This window comes from Vidua macroura, chromosome 19 (genome assembly GCF_024509145.1).
Source record: "Vidua macroura isolate BioBank_ID:100142 chromosome 19, ASM2450914v1, whole genome shotgun sequence".
Taxonomy (NCBI): Eukaryota; Metazoa; Chordata; class Aves; order Passeriformes; family Viduidae; genus Vidua; species Vidua macroura.
The window spans coordinates 9,828,608-9,851,398 of record NC_071589.1 but is presented as its reverse complement, the minus strand read 5'-3'; the positions used below and the strand labels follow the sequence as shown (position 1 = coordinate 9,851,398).

At 40.9% G+C, this 22,791-nt stretch overlaps 2 protein-coding genes across 9 annotated transcripts; one reads left to right on the top strand and one right to left on the bottom strand.

Moving 5' to 3' along the window:
• Window positions 1–2,003: 2,003 nt before the first annotated feature.
• ZNF207 (zinc finger protein 207) lies at window positions 2,004–13,790 on the bottom strand. Of its 8 annotated transcripts, XM_053995041.1 has the most exons (13): window positions 13,618–13,790; window positions 12,076–12,202; window positions 11,498–11,636; window positions 10,774–10,941; window positions 10,030–10,105; window positions 9,502–9,549; window positions 7,574–7,674; window positions 6,356–6,516; window positions 5,475–5,567; window positions 4,048–4,290; window positions 3,211–3,373; window positions 2,880–3,063; window positions 2,004–2,658 (listed from the first exon to the last, which is right to left on the bottom strand). In XM_053995041.1, exons 1-12 carry the CDS (start codon window positions 13,656–13,658, stop codon window positions 2,903–2,905), a joined length of 1,521 nt encoding a protein of 506 aa, XP_053851016.1. In that variant the 5' UTR covers window positions 13,659–13,790; the 3' UTR covers window positions 2,004–2,658; window positions 2,880–2,902. The 8 variants fall into 8 exon arrangements, with proteins under 8 accessions (XP_053851016.1, XP_053851015.1, XP_053851018.1 ...); XM_053995040.1 differs by having other exon boundaries at window positions 2,004–3,063; XM_053995043.1 differs by having other exon boundaries at window positions 2,004–3,063; window positions 7,604–7,674.
• Window positions 13,791–14,552: 762 nt separating this feature from the next.
• Window positions 14,553–21,533, top strand: C19H17orf75 (chromosome 19 C17orf75 homolog). Its single transcript, XM_053995029.1, has 10 exons — window positions 14,553–15,306; window positions 15,553–15,633; window positions 16,265–16,390; window positions 16,807–16,947; window positions 17,147–17,204; window positions 17,881–18,000; window positions 18,660–18,724; window positions 18,842–18,978; window positions 19,500–19,603; window positions 20,213–21,533. Exons 1-10 carry the CDS (start codon window positions 15,179–15,181, stop codon window positions 20,420–20,422), a joined length of 1,170 nt encoding a protein of 389 aa, XP_053851004.1. The 5' UTR covers window positions 14,553–15,178; the 3' UTR covers window positions 20,423–21,533.
• The last annotated feature ends 1,258 nt before the right edge of the window (window positions 21,534–22,791 follow it).

The following is a 22,791-nucleotide window of genomic DNA, read 5'->3' as shown; positions in this document are numbered from 1 at the left end:
TCCAACTCTCTGAACACTAAGAAGCAGTATCCAAAGAAATGAAGGCAGGGACCAACAGACAATGCAGGCACCAAAACATCTTCCTGTTTACAGAAGAATCACACAAGAGACAAAAGTAACTAAAGACTGAAGGCAGCCACATCACAGCTCTTATTGCACAGGAATGACAGGAGCAGGAAATGAAGTATCCATGTGAAAATCATGGAAAAACTGTTCACCTGCTTGTATGCAAGTACCAATGAAATACATGCGGCAGTACTTACTCGAGGGGTTTTCACATCACTGCTAAGGAAAGATTATTCTTAAAATGCATTCAAGCTTGAAGTCTATGCATTATTAGCTACAATATGGTACCATTATCAGAATGAGACATTCACTGTTTAAAAGAGTGAAACTTAATGAATACAACTTGCAGAATATGCCAAGTTAACAATGCATGCAATAAGGTTTTATCCCAGGAAAAGTAGGGGTCTGGAAATAACATAAGGAAAATTACAGGAAGACACCAGAGGGAGAAGGAATTTACTTGACTGGGGCAGAAGGGCAAAGCATCTTTAGAGCAGTAATATGATCTTCAGAAAAAGCAAGAAGTTTTATAGTTTTACAAGCAGTACTTAAGATTATTTTATAATGTACAAATTTGATGTGTATTATTATAGAAAGGACAAATATAAGACATCATAAAAATCTCTCCAGTGTTTTGTAATTATCCTACTTAGGTAAACAGAAGAGAACCAGAGTATAAAAGCATTGCCTCAGCAAAACAAGTTTTATCTGTTAGACTTATGTCTAAAGCAAGATGAAAAGCTAACAAAAGAACTGACATCAAGGCCCCACTCTGCACATTTGCAAGCCAAATACTGCACATCTGACAGGTGATCAGTAGATACCAGTGATCAGAGAGAACTGCTTCTCAACAGAGGCTTGGACTTATGGCCTTAAAACTGAACACTTCAGAAAGAAGTCCCTGGCAATTCTTAATGGTTAAACTAAGGCCATTCAGCTGTAACTAAACTGCACTGGATGCTCTAGTGCTTTTGAGACATTCTGTGACCACAGTTCAGAAACTGAGACAATGTAATATTTTAGCTGTACTGTTATTTTTTGCACTTTTAAGAGACAGTACAGAATAAAGCCACATGAAGCGCTTTAGTGCAGCTACAAAACCCTAAGACTTCCAAGAAACACAGCCATAATGCTCAGTATTAAGTGAAAAACTTCCACCATCTACAAAAACATCTATGAATATAATGACACAAAAATGCTGATGATCCTTCTACCCCACCTTAAAGAAGTAATATCCCCATTAATTAAACTGCAGATAAGGCTTGAGGCTGGAACATGTATTTAAAGTTGACCTGCAAATGAAAAATTCACCCCTCTTTTTTCCCTGTTCAGAAGCCAGAGAGGCTCTCAACTTCCCTCCCCTCCAAGAAGTCTCCCTCTACATTCTCATCAGAGGTGTAACACAGGAATACATGATATCACTTAATGACAACCTTAACAGGAACTTGTCTCTCTACTCTTATAAACAGAGAAATGACTAATTCATAGAGGGAAGACGTCTCTTTGATAAAGGTCTCTTACTCCAGAAACTTTCACTGAATGGCTCAAGAAAACTCAGATAACATCTGATCATAGCACATAACAGATGGTTACAGATAGTTCACCTTTCAGAGACTGCCAAAACATGAAAATCTGAACATTTAAAGTAAAAATACAGCATGTAACACATTACTCTTGCCTGCTTTGCCTCTTCTATGCATTAAGAGGGTTAAGCTACTATTTCTCTTTTGCAGGTCAACTTCCAATACATTAACTGGAAGTCACTCACCCATGTGCCATGCACCTAAGCTTCTAGAAATCTTCACCTAAAAGAATCCTAAAATTCACCTCGACTTGCACATTAAAAAGTGTCAGTTGTAGAGTGAACTAATGGGACACACCCCGGCACTGGGATGTATCTCAGAGCACTGTAACATCCTACAAGCAAGTGCCAGGACTAGAAATCATTTAAAATTTATTGAGGACAAGAAAGCACAAATAAAGAAACATATGCATTAAGAAGAGAAGTTACAACCAAGAGTTAGGATGTGCCTCCTGCAGCCTCAGTTTTGAGGAGTCAGTTAATAAGTGTACAGGTCTTTGTCTACTCAGGCATACAGCTAAGGAGTGACTTTTTAGAACAAGGAATCCAGACTTTATCAAAACAGCACCAATAACTGTGTTCATTACACCAATGGCTACCACGGCATGCATCTGTACAAACCTTTCAGGCAGTTGTCCACAGCTGGTCGTGAATAAAAAGGCATATAAATTTTTCTCCTCTTTTATTACAATGAAGTTTATAACAGTACAGAAAAGTCACATGACCTTAGTGGGTCAGTTTTCTTAAACCCTGGAACAGGAGGAACTCTAAATACATTAAATATTGTTACAAGTTCAGACTTTAATGTACAAGTGGTTGGGAACAGTTACAGCCCTCACCAAACTATGTTGGGGACAGGAAGTCCAACAGCACTTGAAGTGCTGTGAAGGCATCATTTCACAAATAGCAACGTAACATTACAGAACTTGCCTTTAAGGTGGTATGTTCATGTAATTCCAGCGCCTTCACAATTTAACGAACCATATTTACTATACTTCACTTCTAAAAACCTAGATGAAACATGAAAAAGAAGCCATACAGTATAAATTGCAACATCAGGAAAAGTTCCTGTTATTATTCCAAATAATTTTTCCCATGTAAAATAAGAATGTCCAATAGCTCCTTGCATGTGGGAAGATACTTATTTTTTTTAAAGTCACAATGAAGCCTTAATTGACGGAAGCTCGGCTATATTAACAGCACAAGATGAGAAAAGGTTTAATCTCCAAACCTATTAGAGCGTGAGTAGGAGCATCAGTAGCGGCCACCTTGCGACATTACGGGCGGTCTCATTCCCATCGGAGGGCGAGGAGGTCCACTCTGGTACGGGGGCACCATCGGAGGTCCCTGACCATATGGAGGCATTGCTCCAGGAAGATATCCTGGCATGCCCTGGTGATGAGCACCATACTGACCTATAAACAGAATAGTTAAGATGCAAAGAATAATTTTTAATTTTTTTTTAATAGTGAGAAGTGCATTTTGTGAAAAGCTTCACCCCTCCCTCCTAGCACAGGCAACAAGTCTTTCCAAAAACAAGAAGCTGAGAAACTTATGATTACCATGAGGTGGCATGGGAGGTCTCATTCCTTGTTGTTGCGGAGGAATTCCTGGCTGTGGTGGCATCATACCTCCAATTGGTCCAACTGGTGGATTACCCAGGGCAGCCTGGCCTGGTCGAGGAAGATTGCGCTGGTATTTAGGCAACTGTGCCCTTCTCTCTTCCTAAAATCAGAAGAGACAATCACAACACATTGTGTTAAAATTCACCAAAAGCAAAGTAAATAGAGGTGCAACAAAGTAGATTACTAAACTATTTTAACTACCTTACAAATTAAAACACTACTAGTAACATTACGCAGCAGCAGTAGGATTTGCCCCCTCTCTGCAGACTTTCTTCCTGAATACAGACCAACTCAAGCATTCTGCATGGAACTCAAATTCTCCTTTTCTCCTAGCTGAATAAAGCCTTTTTCTTTTAAAAACACAAATCTAAAGATCTCTGAACTGTAATTAATATTCATTTTTTATTAATAAATTCCATATTTCTAACTGCTGTAATAGCATCAAAACAACTTCAAACTGTTCAATCTTTTGTTCTACACTTATTATCCAGTCCTAGTTAACTTTAAGTTTAAAGACACATGCAGCAGAAGTCCAAATTGTATTTTGGATTGAGAGATTTCCCACCACCACCAAAACTAAGGCTTAGACTGCCAATATGCCAGTCATCGCTTTGCAATTAAAGACATTCTCTCAGTTACATTTGTTCTGCACAGTTTGCCCTCTCACCATTACTAAAATACACATAATGCAGAGCAAAGATGAAATTCCATTCAACCTGCCATATAATCACAAATCACATTTTTCATTAAGACAATGAAAATATGTTAACTTACCAGTGATATATCCTCATCTGGATGGATCAACTTACTGGTTGCACTGGTTGTTGTGAGGGTAGCAGGCTTACTTGTGATAGATGTAGCTGGTTTAGCTGCAGTGCTGTTTGTCGTGCTAGTGGTTGAGGCTGTAGACTGTGTGTAAGCCGGGAATGTTGGTTTGGGGGGTTCCGTTGTTGTCGCGGGTGTAGAATTCAAAGGTTTGAAATCAGTACCAACTGGCCCTGGCACAGCTGCTGCAGCCTGTGAAACACAGAGACAGGTCAATATTTATTTCTCAAATAAAGAAAGCTTTCATTAAAGAAAACTTAAACGATGACTGTTAGACCTCTGAAATGTTCAGTGAGGTATATAATTATAACAAGCTTGACAAAAGTAAAGTTCAGCCTTATTGCATACTAGAGCAACTGAAACCAAGACAAAATAAACCCCAGTATGTACACATACACACACACACAGAGGAAAATCTAAAATCTGCAGGTCAAAAGCCACCACAACAAAGGAACAACAAAGAAAAAAAAACACCCTGTTTTATTTCAAACACTGAATTTGGAAAATGTGTAAATCTTTCCTGAATCACTATTTTTAGGAGCCTCTAAGCATAAATTCATTAGTCTTTCACTAAATTAACAGATTTCAACAACCATTAGTTTAGAGTACAGCTCGAAGTGCTAGTATTTATTAAAATTAGGTATATAAGAAATATTTTAAACAAATATTTAAGAAAGCTCTATTGCCTCAGGGTTTAAACGTTCTCTATGTAAACACACTGCAGTATTTTCACAAAGTACTATGTCTACCTACAGAACTTTAATCTTATTTGCGAATGAAGAATCAGTGGAAGCAGGTGAGAGGTCCGCTAGAGATTTCAACATTTCATCTCTCCTACTCTTCTGTTACAAAAACCCTGTAAAAGTCTGTTTTGCAAAGCTGTCTCTAAAAGACACAGCAATCCCCAAAGCAAACCTTAGTTATGAGAGAATGCTTTTGTTTCTAGTCACTGGATATTTAAAATTATCTGAACCTCCCAATCAAAAAAAATTTAACATTTTGCACATAATGCAAATTTAAAATTCCCTACTTTATGCTTTGACATATTAAACAACATAAACTAAAAAGCCTTCACCATGCATCAAGCTAACCACTGCCCACTAAAATGCATTTAACTGCTTTCATGCTCTTTTAACCCTTTAGAACCAGAATGTTACATTTCATTCTTTCACACTAAGAAAAATTGGGCACTTTGACATGTTTATTTCTGGTAAGATGCAACTCATAATCAAGGACTCTCCAGTTTTACCAGCTAAACATAATCAGGAATATAACAGAAATTATCTGAAGATGTTTAGTCAATTTTAGATTTTACAGAACGGTCCAAAGGGTTAAGTTGCAAAGCAATTTGTTTTAAACTGTGACTTCCTGCGTACTTGTGCTGTGCTAGGAAACAGAGCGTTAGAAGATGCTGAGAGACTTTCTGAATTGGAGGAAGCTGCACTTGAGCTTGTGACAGGTGTCCCCATCTGTAGCATAAAAGAAAGGAAACAGTGAAAAGTCTCCAAACAAATGGGTGGAAAGTATCCAGATGAAAGGATTTCTTATATTACGTCCTTGCTTATGAAAGGACTATATTTTTGTAAACATGTATCTTTTCCCTGCAGAAGCCCAAAATGCAAACAGTACATTACAAAGGCTTCTGCAACATACTTGAAAGTAAGAACTCCAGGACCCATGAAAAAGTGCATTCAAAGGGAAGAGGTCACAAGCCACTATCAATTCCCCACTTCCCACCCAAAACATTGAAATTAACTTTTCACTACACTGACTTACTGCTAAACTTTTTGAAATAAAAAAACTCCTAACTCAGGCAACGTTTAACTGGTTTAACAAGACTACAGAATAATTCGTCCATTTATCAGTAGAGAGCCCATTATGAGTGAGAGCAAGTCATGTCAAGATTTTTAATTTGGAAATTTTAGGTAGAGTTCTACGCAATCAGATTCCTGTAGCTAACACATCTCTTCACCCACCCAAAATTCCCTTAAAGACAAACGTAAAGGCATTTAAGAGTGTTTTGCCTACTCCTTTCTTCCCCAGTGCTTACAGAACTTCTGTTTGGTTTCACAGCTGTTTTAAGACAAACAAAAGAATCTTTTAAAATTCATTCAAGCACTACACTGAATAAAACATCAACCCAAGCAAAAACCTGAACCAGTCATTTCTTGGGCCTCCTCAGTAATAAATAGGCACTATTGACACAGTGGCAATTTGAAGAATATAACAAGAGATTCCAGGCTCTGGGATACTTTACCTGCCCCGCACTTGGGAAGAGTGGTTTAGTAACTGGAGGTTGTGGGGTCGGTGCTGTTGCAGCAGGAGCTGGAGGCCGGTTCAGAATGCCCGGCGCTGTAACAGGCTGTGCTTGTGTCATTGGAGGCATGCCAGGCCGAGGCCCAACAGGAGGGGGCATCCCTACAAACCACAAACAATGGGCGGCAGATCAGGCTCCAGGAAGCACAAATATTCCTTTAGACAACCCTGCTCCCAGTGTTCCTTAGAACAAAGTTTCCCACTACAAGATGTATTTTTAAGGCAACAGTAAAATAAAACATGACAAAGGGTAATGCCAGTGGTCACCAGTCAATGACCACGCACAGGCAGTAACTTCAAACACTTCAGAGCAATTCTGGATTAAGCTGTTTTTTACTAAAGCTGCAATAATGAAGTTTATGCTCTCAATAAACCAATACAATTCATGCAGTAACTGTTTCTGACACACTGCACCTATGCTACCAAGAGCATGGATGACACTGTTACAAAATCTAAGAGAGACTGAATTGCTTCTGAACAGTACCAGAACTGTGAGGGGAAACACTGCCAGCTTTGCCGGGGTCATCAGTAAAGTGGACTGGGACATTTTGTAGTGTCACCACAACATCTACATTTGGTGTGTGTGGAGCTCTAGGAGAGGGTCAGTGGGAAGTTAACAGCTCCCATGGGTTCCATCAAGCAAACCAGCTGCTGGTCAGGTGGAACACCCAAGGAACTTAGGGCTACTTAAGAGCTGCACAACCTCAACAAACATCTCTTCTAGCTATGGTAAGAGACCAAAATGTCAGATAAGTTTCTTCACACTGCAGGCTCATTAGTTAGGTAAACCACCCAACTATTCCCCATTTTCCACATTTTCAATCATTATTGTTTTCCAAACAGCCACAAACATTAATTTAAAAAAGGGATGCAGCCACAAACATTAATTTAAAAAAGGGATGAAGAGAGACCAGGCAACACAACAGTGTGAGAAAGTGCAATAGAACAAAAAAACTGTATTCTATTTTTTACTTTAACAACGGTATAGAAGTCAAGTAATTATTTATAATCAGAAGCCATAAATCAACCACCTCTGCACAAGAGTGGCTTCTGTGGCAGGCCAACCACATCAAAGTGGTGTGTGGTGGCCTAAGTCTGTATGTTCTTTACATAAGTTCTGTATCTTAGTAGAAATAAATAAATATAATTAAACTCTCACCATAGTATGAGTTCGACAACCCTGACCTACCTGGTGGCATACCAGGCATAAGAGGTGGGATTCCTGGCCCAGGAGGCATCATTCCACCCATTGGCATCATCCTATTGAAAAGACAATGAGCACTGGTATGAACACTCATGATAAAGTGTTAAGACAATTGGTACATCCCTGTATTAGATAAAAAATAATGGTAAGTAATTTCAATAAGCTCTCAAGAGAGGCATTTCCAAACCAACTCCACAAGAATAAAACCAAAACATAACCCAGCACCCAAAACCCCAAACATTTATTTGAACTTTAATTTCTCAAGATCTCAATTCCTCTAATATGAGATTTCCAGAACTAGTGCCTCCTGAAATCTCTCTCAAGACTACAAGCTGCAGCAGTGTTCCAAGAACCTGATCTCAGTACATTCATCAAGTGTGAATGCAGGAAAACCAGCTAGCTCCTATCACACTACAATCACTGTACATCTGCTATTGCTCCCCTCTGACACTGACTGGCAGATAACCCAGAGCTGTACAACTATCCAAAAAATATTGATAAAAGCAGAGCAGAGATCATAGGGCAAGAAAGCTTCCAGAGCTTCAATTATAGAAAACACTCCATACACTAATGATAAAGTGGGATTTTGGTTTTTTAATATGAGAAATCCTAATTGTAACATTTTTTCTCCACATTAAAAAGAAACCATTTGGTTTCTCTTCCTAGATGAATATGTATGAGCCCTTTACAGGGAACAAACAAGCGTAGCTTAATTTTGCTTAATTTTTCGCAGACATTCAAAAATGGATTAAGGAAACAAAATAAAGGAATGTTTATTACTTTAGCGAGCAAGATAAGCTGATCTGCAGCACTCCAGTACAAACCAAAACCCCACTAAGAAGCAGTTTCTGTCTGTAGACAATTAAGACACCTTCACCACTGCTGTTTTCACATCAAATTCCATGAATAGGTGAGCATTCTTTCTGGCAAGTCTGATTTCTGCTCTCAACTCATGTATCACTGCTACACAGGGAACAACCACTGCAGAAGCAGCAATGACTGGGAACACAGACCTATCGTCCCTTTTTTGGTTGGAGAAGGCAAAGTCAGTCTTGCCACCCAGCAGACATCAAAACAAGTGCTGGATGCTCAGTGCCTGCTGCCCCAGAAGAATGACTTCTGAGAAATTGCAGATAGTGCTAGAACTGGTGTAACACTAACACTGAAGTTGCTTTGTGTCTCTTAATTATTTGGTCAATTTTAAACAAAAGTTAATCAGGTTAAGTAAGCAAAATTTTAGATTAGAATAGACAAAAGCATCATGCAAAACCACCCTCTCCTCCCAAAATGAAATGCAGTGAAATTATGGCAAATTCATTTTGTGTTTTTACAGGTGACGTAACATTCACCTGAAGTTAACAGGGAATTTAATGAGGACTAAGTGTCAGACAACCTGATTAAATTCTGTTGAGTTTCCAGCCAGAAAAGCTAGCTCTGATGAGCATCCACACCATATTCAACTATGGTATGATTTTTAAATTCAAAGGCTGTTAAATCAATATTTATGTCTCAGAAGACAAAGAGCTTTCACCTCAGTTAACTTAAAGTTTAGATTAAACTGAGTTCCTGCAGAATGTCCTGCAGCGTGAAGAATCGAGCACACAGAGCTGTTCAAGCTCTGGTTCAAGAGAGGCTTTAAGTCTCTAAGGGTCTATTTGGTTTATATTTTGTAGAATGCATTTCACAAACAGTTTCGTAATATTCATTTAGATAAAAACATAACACCTTCATGTGTTATATAGTAACAAAACCTAAGTAGACACCTTCCCCAAATTCTTAGGCAATATTCAAAGGTTTTCAGTAGAACAAATTCTAGCTTATCAAAAACATGACATAAAATGGTATAACGAATGAACCTAGAATTACATTAATGAGATGCTTACATGTTTCCACCACAAAATGACTGCATGTATTTTCTCTGTTGATGTAATCTGTGAAAATTTATGACAAAATCAAAAATCTAACTGTGAATTTCCAAACACATTGTGATAGGGTATGGTGTCAACCCCATAACAAGCATAAAAACCAACATCTTTTGCCCAAAATACAAGAGAAATATAAACTATCCAGTACTTTTTTTCTTGTTATGTTGATGACTGATAACCAGATGCACAATATATGTGCAATTCACAAGGGAATAGTGGCTCACAGAAGGCTCTAAACCAACACAACTAAATTTTATATTAACATATTACTACTTAAAAACTATTAAGTCAGGAGAAAGGCAAGATACTTTATACATAGAACCCAGTTGGCCATATTTTACATGTTGGTTTACAGCCATCCAGTTCTTTGGTTAGTCTTAATATTTAAGTTACGGAGTTCACAATTCTCTATTGTACATTCTTTTAATTAGCTTTACTTTTTCTGTGACACTTTAAAATGTACAGTATGAACATCTTGCTACTCACCCAGGTGGCATTCCAGGCATAACTGGAGGCATGCCAGGCATCATAGGTGGAACACCTGCCATTAATGGGGGTATACCTTAAAATAAAAATAAATTTTCAACAACTCTGATAACATACAGTTGCAAACACATGTCACCTAATAAGTTTACACTGGATAAATGCTTTACAGCAAGTTCTAAAAGACTGGGTTTTGAAATAATATTGCTTATGAACAGTGCAATATAAATACTATCTGCAAATTTGACTTTGATTGATTGTCCTCAGCCCTACAAGACTGTGAATTTTCTCAGTGGTCTCCAAAGAAGACATCTTATTACAAGAGACCATTCTTCACTCACTGATGAAAATTCTTCCCTCACTGCCTATCTGTGGCCTGTGTATGAACGGCCTGTTCTGTGTTAGAAGTCTCCAGATACACAGCAGCTCTGCCCTGTTTCCAAAAACCTGTTATAAATACCACGAACAAATATCACTGGTAGACTTCTGTTTGGAGCACTAACCTGTCTTACTACCACATGCCTTCAATCTACATGCCAGCATTAGGTATCTGAATCTAGTCCACCAAGGAAGATGTGTTCATGCACAGAACAGGGGAAGAAAATGAAGAAACTACTTATCTGCACCTGCCAGAACTATTCTGTGACCCCAGTGTTAAAAGGGCAGATTACTACTCAAGTTTACAAGCAGCAATTAATGTTTCTACTGAGGTTTTCAGCAACTACCTAACATAACACACCCTCTCACCTGGAGGCATCCCTGGTGCACCTGGCACAGGAGGCAAACCTGGCTGTGCCATTGGGGGAATGTACCCCTGCTGTGGCTGAACTTGCTGGGGTTGAAATGAAGTTGAAGCTGCAGATTCATCATCTTCATACTCATCAGAATCATCTTGCTGTTTCTTTTTCTGGCTCTCTGCAGACAGTACAATGCATATGGTCAAACCGAACACAAATTATATTCCATACAATTGACTAATAGCAAATTTCAAACCTTGTCAGTGTTCAAAAAGTCACAGAAATACAAAGAAAGAACGCTCTATGAGCCCACCTATAGCCACAAATAAAGGGCAGGAACACAACTCACACTGCCATTACCCTGAACATACAGAGGGATCTGCCCTCGCGCCAATGTCATACTGCCCGGCATAAACCAAAGCAGTTCAACCAAAGGTATGCTTGAACAGCAAAGAAACTGAAGCATTTGAGAATCATCAGGATAGTTTTACATCTAGTCTTTCCTTCCCTTACCCCCACAAACAAATGACCATGCCCATATTCATTAGGTAATTGTTGGAGCTGCTCTGGCAGCAGCTACTTCTGAACAGGAAAGGAAAAATCCCTCCCACGTGGCTGGCAAATGCCTGGAGCTGCCATCAGAGAATGCATTAAATCCTACCCTCACTGAGTGCCACAGCTGAGTAAGGAACACACCAGGGAAGTAAGAGACAAACAGCCACATTACACCTTACCCTGAGTTTTTTGTTCAAGTAGCCTCCTCCGTTCCTCCATGTCTTTTTCTGGAATGCCTTCCATTCCATAGATTTCCAGTTCAATGTCTGTTCTTCCAGGAATAGCATTTGGAACAGCATCTATTGTTTCTTTATGTACCTAAAGAAAAAAAAAAAAAAACAACCTAAACAAATTCTGCTGACCACATTTCGGGGTAAATTCTCTGTGTTCTTCAGGCAGGTTCAAGACTAAGAAGAACATCCTTAATGGGACTAATTTCTCTGGCCAAGAATTTTCTTGATCTGGGCATCCTAATCTCCGGTAACTACTATTACCCCTAAAACCAGCTTACATAAACTTAGAAAAACCAGACAGCACAATTCCTTCACTCCTACAAAACTCCTGAGAAAGATCTCTGCTGCACAGCGGCCATTTGACTGCTGACACAGCAGGACTCCTGTGCTGCAAACAGGCCATTGCTGCCTTTTTTTCACCAGTTTTATAGACTCTGGAAGCCCCCAGCCACCCTTCTTAAGGACACTTCATTTCAATTTTAGATGCTGTAAAGAAAAGCTCACATAAATCTAAAACTCCTTACCTGCATGCAATGTATAGCTAAACCAGGTCCTGTATAGAGTTTCTTATGACATATATGGCATTTAAAGTGCTTAGCTTTTTGATGCTGTATAAGGATTTTCTCATCATCAAAATCCCTATTACAGTACCTATTGAAGACTGTTAAGGAAGCATTTAATACTGGAAGTGACCTTTCAGATAGAACTAAGATAATGAACACCAGTGTGATTTTTCCTGAAACAAAAGAAAGGCACAAGAAGCATCCCTGAGCATTCAAAGGGTGACAAATATTTCATGGATGTCTGAAAGCAAACATCCTCATCCGGTCCAGCACATCCCTCTTTAAACAGGTACAGGAGTGGGACGGTGTCTGCACGCACTCAGAGTCATCATTTGATTCCATATTGTTTGACTCATGGTTTTCAAGTCCTACCTATTTTTCTCTTCAGGGGTGTGAAGGCTGCTACAGCATTAAAGGAGAAACAGGCTTGAAAGCAGCAAAAGGGAAATTATGCAAATCACTCAGAAGTGCCTCTTTAATCAATTACCAGTAACTAACAATCATAAAAGAGAACAAAGGTTTTAGTTAAAAATTCCCTTCCTCTTCCAGTTACCCAACTATCAATTTTTATGACACAGCATAATTTACTGCAGTAACTGAAGAATTCTCTGCTTTAAAAAGAAATATTTTAAGCAAAGAACTATTTGGACATCTACATAACAGAAGAGGTTAACTGCATTTCCTTTCTGTGGGTCAGCACTGATATTTCAGCAAACACTTCACGCATTTTCCTAGGTGAGACAAATACACGTTAGCTATTTATTATTAAGAAAATGTTAATATTACTAACACAATGTGTCCCTTGCTTCCTTCAAAACGTGAAATAAATTAATGCCTAAAACAATCACAGATGCTTTCCAAGACAAAATGGTAAAATACCTCGGAGCACCTTCTAAATTTCTTTATTAAACAATTCTAGAGGACAGAAACGTGAGAAGGTAAATTTGTAATCACTCCACAACAGCGGGTACATTCTGAAGAAGCGATCAAATAAAAATCCACCAGGATTTTTGGATACTGAAAAATTAAACTTGATCATGATGCAGCAATTACAAATTGAAAGCTTCCTCCCGTCACGAAGAAAAAAAGAAAACGCTTAAAAATTCTCTTTTAACCACATCCTCCGTGAATAAATGTATTTATCAGTAGCAGGATTTTCTCCCTTTATCCCTTGGAAGGGATAAAGACCATTCTCCATTTCCCGCTGTGCCGGCTTTAGGGATCGGGCGGGAGGCCGCGGCCTCGGCGAGGGCGACGGGAGCGGGCCTGAGGCCGTGCGGGGGGTGGGGAGCACAGGGAGGGCACGGACCGGGCCCCATCCCGAAGGGCACAGGGCTGGAGCAGGGCCAAGCACCGAGACAAACCGTAAAGAGCGTGGGGAGCAGGGCTGAGCCCCATCTCGGGACGAGACGGAATGGGACCGAGTCCCGACCGCGCCAGGCCGCGCAGCTACCCTCCCCCACCCAGCTCTCTGCATCCGCCGCGTCCCACACAGAAGGATACCAGCACCAAGGCTTCAGCTGCTTCTTCTTCTTACGGCCCATGGTGGCGTCACCCCGACCTGCAAAGCAGGAGAGCCGAGCGCTCCCTCAGAGCCGCAGCGCCCGCGCGGCCGCCCCGGACCGAGCGAGAGGCACAAAATGGCGGCCGAGCCCCCTCAGGCGCCGCTGCGGCCTCCGAACTCCCAGAACACACCGCGCCAGCAGGGTGGGGGGGCGCCCACGTGACGCGCTCGCGGTCGCCCCCACCGGGCTGTCCCGTGACGCCTCACGGCGCCGCCGCCATTTTGCCCAGTCAGGGCTGTAAGTGCTCTGCCGGAGGAGCCTGAGCGTGTCACAGAAACAGTCACGGAGTGGTTTGGGCTGGGAGGGGCCTTAAGGCCCATCTCGTTCCACTCCTCTGCCATGGGCAGGGAAACCTTCCACTAGACCAGGTTGCTCTAAGCCCTGTCCAACCTGACCTTGAACACTTCCAGGGATGGCGCAGCCACAACTTCTTTGGACAGACTGTTCCAGGGCCTCAGCATTCTTAGAGCAAAGAGCTTCCTCATAATCTAAACTGTTGCTTGTCTTCGTGTTTAATGTCACAGAGAAACGGTGTTTTCCCCACTAAATGTTACTGGGCAAGAAGCTGGCTGCTCTGTGCAGTGTTCTGGTGCTGGCAGTGCCTGTGTTGCTGGATGCGAGAACATAACCAACTTAAATGTGTTGAGCCATCAGTTACCTGTACCTGGACAGGGGCTGGTCCCTCTGTTACAGTGACAATCCATCAGGGTGTGTGTCTGTGTCACCCCCATGGCTCTCCAGCTCACCACAGGTACACTGGGTGCTTAGAAGAGAATCACAGAATCATTGAGGTTGGAAAAGACCTGTAAGATCATCGAGTCCAGCCGTCAGCCACGTCCAACTCTTGGCAGTGGCCCTGCTGCAGCTGGGGGTCACAGCTACTCCCTAGGGGCTTGTCTGCAAAAGGAGATTGTGGAGTCTCCCTCTCTGCAGACTCACCTGATGTCACCTGCTCCAGGTGACCCTGCCTTGGCAGGGGAGTTGGACTGGATGATCTCCAGAGGTCCCTTCTAACCCCAACGATTCTGTGATTGTGATTCTGTAACTACCTGGTAGTAGTTGCACACACAAGGCCGAGTTAACAAATGTGCTATTTTAACATGGAAAAAGTATTTCAGAAGCAGAACTTTTTAAAAGCAGCATTAGCATGGCTAATCCTGCAAAATCCCCTTCCAATTCAAACCATTCTATAATTCTAAATGTGATTTGAGCAGGTCCTGCCGTTAAGTCAGCGACCGGCTTTTGAAGGATTACTTGTACTGACAGAGGCACTGCGGCGCCCGTATTGCATTTTCCTGTGCATTACACAAACGGAGGAGCTGCAGCAGCCGGAGCCGTTTCAGCACGGCTCGGTACCGCCCTCGGTGAGGCCACGGCCCGTGCGCTCTGAAGGCTCCTCCCAGCGCCGGGCCCCGGGGCGGGTTCGCGGCGCACCCGGCGGGGCGGGGCGGCAGCGCGGCCCGGTGGCTCCCCGCGGCACAGGCGGGGCCGGGGCCGCGATGCTGCCGGCGCTGCCGGACGGCGATGAGCGGGAGCTGGAGAGCAGCGAGGAGGGCGGCGGCGCGGGCGAGGAGCGGCGGCCGGAGCGGCACGGCTGCACCTACCACGGCCTCTATGGCTACCGCAGGTGAGGCGCCGGGTTCCCCGCGGGGAGGCCGTGCCCAGGCCTTGGCCGTTCCACCTCCCTGAATTCCCTTTATTTTTTTTTCCTCCTCTCTTTCTCCTCGGTGAGATTCTTTCCCTCCCAAAATGCACTGATTCCCTGCTCCTGCTTTTATTCGCCCTTGGGCCGTGCCTTTTCCCTGCTGCAGCCGCTGTTCCCTGTTGCGTGTCACGGCTGTAAACTCACGCCCGGGAATCACTTGGGTTCCAGGTCCGCGCAGCAGGGAGCTGCCGGCGGGGATGGCAGCGCCGGCGGCGCCGTGGCACACACACCCTCCACCGAAGACTTCAGGTAAAGCCGAGCTGCAGAGCAGCATAATCACGGGAATATCCCGATTTGAAGTCTTTGCTGTATTGCTGTCAGATCACTGTTAGATCTTCTGCAGTCCTTTCAATACACAACCCCTGTGAAAGCATTCTGGAGTCCCCATGGCACTTCTTCTGGAATACCTGGGGAATGGACACATATACAGAGCTCAAGTAATGTATTAAACAGAAACTATCATCCTTGAGTTTGAACTCTTTTTTTTTTTTTTTTTTTTTTTTTTTTGCTACTAGTACTTGATATTGCTGTGCTGACTTAGTTTTTAATGTAGGTAATATGCAACAGGAATTTATTAATTTTCAATGGACATCTTTCCATAAGCTCTGTATTACAGCTGGGGAAACATAGGAACAAAGAGGGCAGTGTCTTATCCGTAGCTGCCGGGAAGGTCAGCATGAGCTGACACCACATCTCCAGACTCCTGGTCAGTGGACAAACCACTGACTGCTCATGATGGGCCAAAAGTCACAGAGCTGCCTTAGCTATCACCAGAGAGAGATTGCAGGGACACCCCTGCTAGAGGCAGGTTCTGCACATGCTGAGAGACACAAAACAATAACACTTGCCTTTTGGTAACGATTTCTTCTGGTTTTTAAAGCCTCTCCTTGCTGGACACCAACTTACCAGCTGAAGCGGAGACGGAGTTGCGCAGTTTCATCGCTAAGCGTCTTACTAAAGGAGCGCTGTTTGAAGGAATGGGGAATGTAGCATCAGTGGGGCTGAGGTAAATTTTTGAAATTACTGGTGAATGAGAGCTGTAAGGAACATTGGCACATCTTGCCTGCCTGCTGCTGCACTTAGGTTTAATCCTGATTCCATGTTCCCAGTCTGTTGCTGCTGTTAATATAGCATTACGCAATGGCACTTTTCTTTTTTAGATAACTTTGAGAAAAATATTGTTTTAAATAATTTACTGTTTGAATACTGGAAAAATACTACAGATGTTTATGATTATTTCCTTTCAAACAACTCTGATCACACAGAAGAAAAAATAGAAGGTCTAAGAGCTGCACCTACCACGGCCATAGGAGCCACCAGTGCTAACAGTTAAAATCATGTCAGAAATCATGTATGTCTGCTTTTTGCACTCATTTATTGTGATGTATCTGGAAGAAAATAATTTTTTTTCTTTTCTCATAGCATACCAGAAGGTAAAGTTGGTTGCTACTACTGTCGTTTCCAACAAGAAAGTCTTCTGGAAATGGCAACATTGGAATCAGACATCAATGCTCCAGAATATGTGGTTTGTTTCTTAGGTGGCTCAGAGAAAGGTCTGGAACTATATCCTTACCTTTAACTTTCTTTACGTGTATGGAGAGGGAGATGATGTAAAAGTTATCTTGTCATTTTGTCTGTTCCTACTTGAAATTAGCTCATTTGTGCACACCTTTCAGTAACTGAAAAAGTCAGTAACAGCCATATACTGAAAGGAAAAAATACAGGTCTCAACTGATGCATCTTATTTTCCTTAAGAAGATACTTTCAGACTTGAGCTGGACAAATACATTCAAAATCTGAAGATAAACCTTGATTTGGAGGTAAAGCCTAACTTTTTTTTTTTTTAAGTGGTGAAAATTAGTATTTATGCAGGTTAATTACTGAAACCATCTGGAAGATCTAATCTATAGAGACAAAATAGGTATTTCAAGTACCAGTATGAAACACAGGGAGAGGTGCTTGACTCGCTGTAGTGAGGTGCTAAGGTCTAAGGTGCTATCAGCCACACAAGTCAAAAGAAAAAAATAAAGGGGGGACCTTTTTGTTTCAGTCATAAATCTCTTAAAGGTCATTTACAGTTAAATTTGGAGAGAAGAGTAACCAATAAAAGGTAATGGTCTACAAGGAACTTATCGATGTCCACCTCAATTCTTACCAGTTCTGAATGTTAAGAAAGGATGTTTGTGAGTTTCTTGTCATATTTTTCTAGTGGAAGTTCTGGATTTTAAGTCCTTTGTCATCCCATTTGCTGTTGCATGGTCTTCACTCAATATATACCATCGTATTACAGTTCTGGCTGTTTCTTAAAATGCAAAGCTTTTGATTGCTGATAAAGTGAGGCTTTAAATCTCAAACTCATTATTTTAGTTCACTGTGGTTTGAGATTAAGAAGGTTCCAACATCCAATTATCTTAGCTTGAGTAGATTATTAATAGGCTTCTATTGATGTAGAAATCTGATTTTTAGTTAAAGTTTTAATGTTTCAATGTGTTACAGCAAAAAAACTTGGAGGCCTGTGTTAGCCCCTACCTGAGGAACTGGTTTGAGGATGCCATCTGCCCTATCCAGAGGGTTGTGCAGCTCTTCCAGGACAAACTTGGTTCTTTGCTACACGCTGTAAGTGCATTTAAAACTGGGTAACTAAAAACCCTTCAGAAGGCATCTCAGTGACTCCAGCATGGTTAAAATATTTCTTCCATTTGCTTTCCCAGCAGGAGGAAATGAAAAACCCTTTTTTTTTTTGCTGTTGGTGGTGGTGTTTTTTTGTTTTTTTTTTTTTTTTTTTTTTTTTTTTTTTTTTAAATTCAGAGCAAGCACTTTTCCCCTGCTTGTTGCAAAAGAAGCACGTAACAATTTCTTCTGTCACTTAAAAAAAAATACCTAATGGTGTCCACACTGAAATCAGAATAAGAAAATCAGAAATAGCATGAGCAGTCTGTCCATGCCATAATTGTCTGAACGAAAAGGGGTGTTATATTGTGTACGTGTCTTGTGTAATTCACTGGAAACAGAAAAGAGACTTAATCCTAGCTCTAGTCCCTGAGTTTGAGGAGGTTCTGGATGGAATAGCCAATAGAGTGTAACGGCTGAATTTCTTCTGAGTGCAGAACCAGCTGCAATGGCAATAATACAGAGTACTGCCTTGACAAGAACAGTTTTTAAAATACTACATTATGTATTAATTGCTCATAACTGCAATATAGCTACAAAAGTAATATGAAGTTGCATCCAGCTTTTGCCTTTTTTTTTTCTTTTTGTTTCTTTTTTTGTTTAAGGCTCTGAGTTACACTCCTGTAGAAGTCAAAAATGCAGATGAAAGAACAGAAAAGGACATCAGCAGGTAAAGATACTTAGAGCCCAAGGAATCTTTGAGTAACTCAGCTACTGTGTCTGACAGTCCCCTTAGTGTGCAGGAGCTGTAAAGGAGCAAGCAGTTGACAAGAGCTTTCTGTGTCAGGTTCCTGGCAGCTGCCAGCCTCCAAGGACTTGTCCAGGAAGGCACAATGACCTCCCTGTGCATTGCCATGACAGAGGAACAGCACAAGTCCATGGTTATAGACTGTAGTGGACCTCAGCCCCAGCTGCATAATGCAGGTGAGATTACAGCTGGGAACACTTCCTGTTGCTCCCTTGGATCCATCAGCTGCTGAGAGCTGTGACATTAGAGGCAGTTGAGGATATTCAGATCATAGGCCCAGAAACTTTAGGTTCTGTTTTCCTATGAGGTACCAGAGTAGTTTGTTACACCAGACACATTGGAACTCTAGGTTGAAAATGATTGGTAGTAAAATCCACAGTACATTTGGTTTGTGGACCATGAAAGTATGACTTGTACAATTCAGGGAATCTGCAGAACTTTTTTTCCTATTGTGATTTTGACAAATGTTGGGAAAAGGGATTCAACAATCAGAACACAGTCTTGTGTAATCACTCTAGCTGTGTTTGCTTTTATTTTCCATGTGTATTGTTTTTCCTTATGACTCATTTCCTGGTCCAGGTATATTGCTATCACTTGTTATGTGAGAGTGATTAAACCAGGTGAATGCAGCTGTATATTTATGTTGAGCTAATTTGCTTTTTCTCATGTCTTCTCTGTATTCCTGAACATTTAACAGGAAGCAACAGATTCTGTGAGGACTGGATGCAAGCTTTTGTGAATGGTGCTGAAGGTGGAAATCCATTTCTCTTCCGGCAGATTTTGGAAAACTTTAAATTGAAGGTACCTGTTCATATATGTTAAAGACTTGAAGAAGATATTTGGGTTACTGAGGGAGCAAATACTATATGCAAAATTCTCTTTTGCACTGAATAAAAGTTTTAGGTTGTTATGATGTCTATATTCCATTAACTGACTAACTCTGAAGTTTAATTGAGGGCTGGCTTACTGTAGTTGACAGGAAGAGCTGTAAAGTAGTGTCAAAATTTCTTCAGTGAATGCTCCAAAGGTGTTTTCTCAAATTTAAAGTAAGACCCACCTTCTTTGTTGCTGTTGTTTGTTTTCTTCAAATACTGTTAATCTGAGACTTGCACACACAATCTCACGTAACTGGTAACAGGGGTTCAGTAGCTAACACTTCTTAGGTGAGCTGCCATAATAGAATTCATGCTACAAGCTGGGACACATCACGTGTCGACACATTTTGCATCATTACAGTGAAAGCTATAATACACATCCAATATTCAATTCTTATATTACTATTAAGTAGTAATACAAAATTCCTATTGGAAATGCTTTTGCTTCTCCTGCTATTTATCCTTTATTTTCCACAATAGTGTGTTTTCATTCCATGTAGGAGAATAAGAAAATGCTCTGTTACTCTTTGCCCAGGCTATCCAGGACATTAACAACCTGAAGAGGTTTATCCGCCAGGCTGAAATGAACCACTACGCCTTGTTCAAGTGCTACCTGTTCCTAAAGAACTGTGGCAGTGGAGACATCCTGCTGAAGATTGTGAAAGTAGAACATGCAGAAATGCCAGAAGCCAGGAATGTAGTGACCGTCCTGGAGGAATTCATGAGAGAAACGTCAGTGGCTTAAAATTAATTTATGTATAAATCATTAATTTCTTCTGTGCAATGCAGCTATTGCAGGATTTTTAATTTATATTTAAAAGTATAACCCAAGTTAAACCTTAGTTGCAATTTCACCTGCCTTGTTTTTAGACAAAGCACTATGAGCTTTTTTAATGTGTAAATATCAGATCATACAAACTCCTCCAGAGTTTTCAGATTCTCCAACTGACAAGCTCCTGTTCTGAGGAAATCATGATGTTTGATTTTTATAGTCATTGCAAAACCAAACCCAAATCCTTTACCTGGCAAGCATGTCACTGTTCTAAATATTTTAAATATCTTTAAAATCATTTAGATTTGGCTACTTTGTTTTAATAAAGAAATACAAACATCTGGATAGATCTAGATAATGAATTAATCATTTTAGTTTAGATAAGAGAACCTAGGTACCAAGTCTGTGCCTGGTTTCTGCTTTCAAACTGCTGGTTTGTTTTGCTGCCTCTGGATAAAGAAGTTGGTAATTGTATGAAACAGAGCTGCCTTAAGACTGAGCCATTGCAGTGATCAGTTTGTATGTGCCTGTATGTGTGCATACACACACACACAACAGTATCTGAAATTCCCAGGCTATTTGATGTATCCCCTTCTTCCTTAGTCTGAGATGTGATCACAACTTTCTTTGCATAACTGTAAATAATCCTATGTTTTTCAAAAAACGTTTCCACATTTAAGACTTTTTCAGAATTTGAAGTAAATGAACTTCCCAAATTAATTACTCAGACCTTAAAACATTTCACTATATCAGCAATGGATTCTTACCCACATCATGGGACACATAGGTGGCAGAATACCTGAAGGAAATCTTTGACTACAGCTGGAATAAAAACTTATGAAGTCTCTGAGTAACCTCATAATGAGAGCAATTTCTGCAAACCTGATACAAGCAGAATTCTCTGCTGGTTCCCTTTGCAGCAGAGGGTGTTTGAACTCCCCCGAAACAGAGCCGGTAACTAACGCGGTTCAGTGTGACTTGTGCTGGTGCTCTGTACTGTGAGGGCAGGAGTTGCTGCTTTCCTGTGACACCACCATGTTGAACCTATGATAAGGCTGACAATAAAACACGTTGAAATCCTCAATAGCGTGCCTGTAAATTGTCAATGAGTGTGGTCCTTGATGTCTCCTGTTGACAACCCTTTATCCCTCAGTGCAGAGAAGCTGCAAATGTGGCATTAAAAGCCAAGGTGGCATATAATGTATTTGAGAAGAAAAGTAGTGTGAAAGAAACAAACCCCTCATTCAGTCATATGCAGGAGCTCTGAGAAGAAACAAGTGTTTTCCTTAATGAATAAGTACAGCAGCAGCACTCAATAAAACATGTCACCTTTTGTTACTCATGTACATTTCTAAAAAAGCTGAAGCACTGGTTGTTCAGTTTTTTGACTGATCAGAACACAAGAAAGAGCTCAGTGCTTAAGTAAGTTGGATGTAAAGAACAGTTAGCAAGAAAATGTATGGTGCTAGTAGGCTGAAACACTTTTTGTATTAATTGACAAAAGCTGACAAAACCCACCTTACTTTTGTGCTGAAAGTCCTCAGCTAATGAATAGAGTGATTTGAGTGTCTCAGAAAGTTTAGTTCAGTGCAGGGAACTGACAGCAAGAGCCGAGTCCCACACATGGTAGCAGTGATCTGCCTCCATTAGGAGTAGCACATCTGACAGGAACTGCTTCTACATACATCTTCATTCCTACAAATTACACTTTAACCCAGTGTTTCCCAACAAAAACACAACTTATTTTTCAAAATAAGCCTCTGCCTTCCACACTGGTAGAAGGACTTTTAATCCATTGGGGGTTTAATTGCTGGGGGTTTACTTTTTTCTGGATATGTTGTTTCCACTCTTGATTCAAGATGTGCATGTTGGCTTTCAGATTTGAAAACATTCATTAGAGCCTGATGTTAAAAGAGCACAACCCTTCTCCCCAGAATTAAAAAAAAATCACTAAAATGTAAAAAAAGGTAAAAAAAATTACTCAAATGTCGTCAACTTCCCTGCAGCTCTGAGGTCACTGCAGTGAAGAGACAGCTGCCAAAAGCTGGGATGACACCTGAATTTCCATACAAGTTGCAGGCCAGTTCTGCATTCTCATTAGATCTTGTGGAGAAATGAAGCTGCAGTTCACTGTCCCCTTTATCTGTTAGACAGACGTAAAAATGAGTTACCAATGTCATTATTAGAAGATTACATGGCAGAGCTCCAGACCAAGGGCTCTATTGTTAAAAGACATGTTAACTGTAGACAAACTTAGAAAATTGTCCTTGAAAGTTGTTTCTTGGTTGTTTTTTTGGTATGTGACATAGAACAACTCAATTTTATTAAAAAAAAAAAAAAAA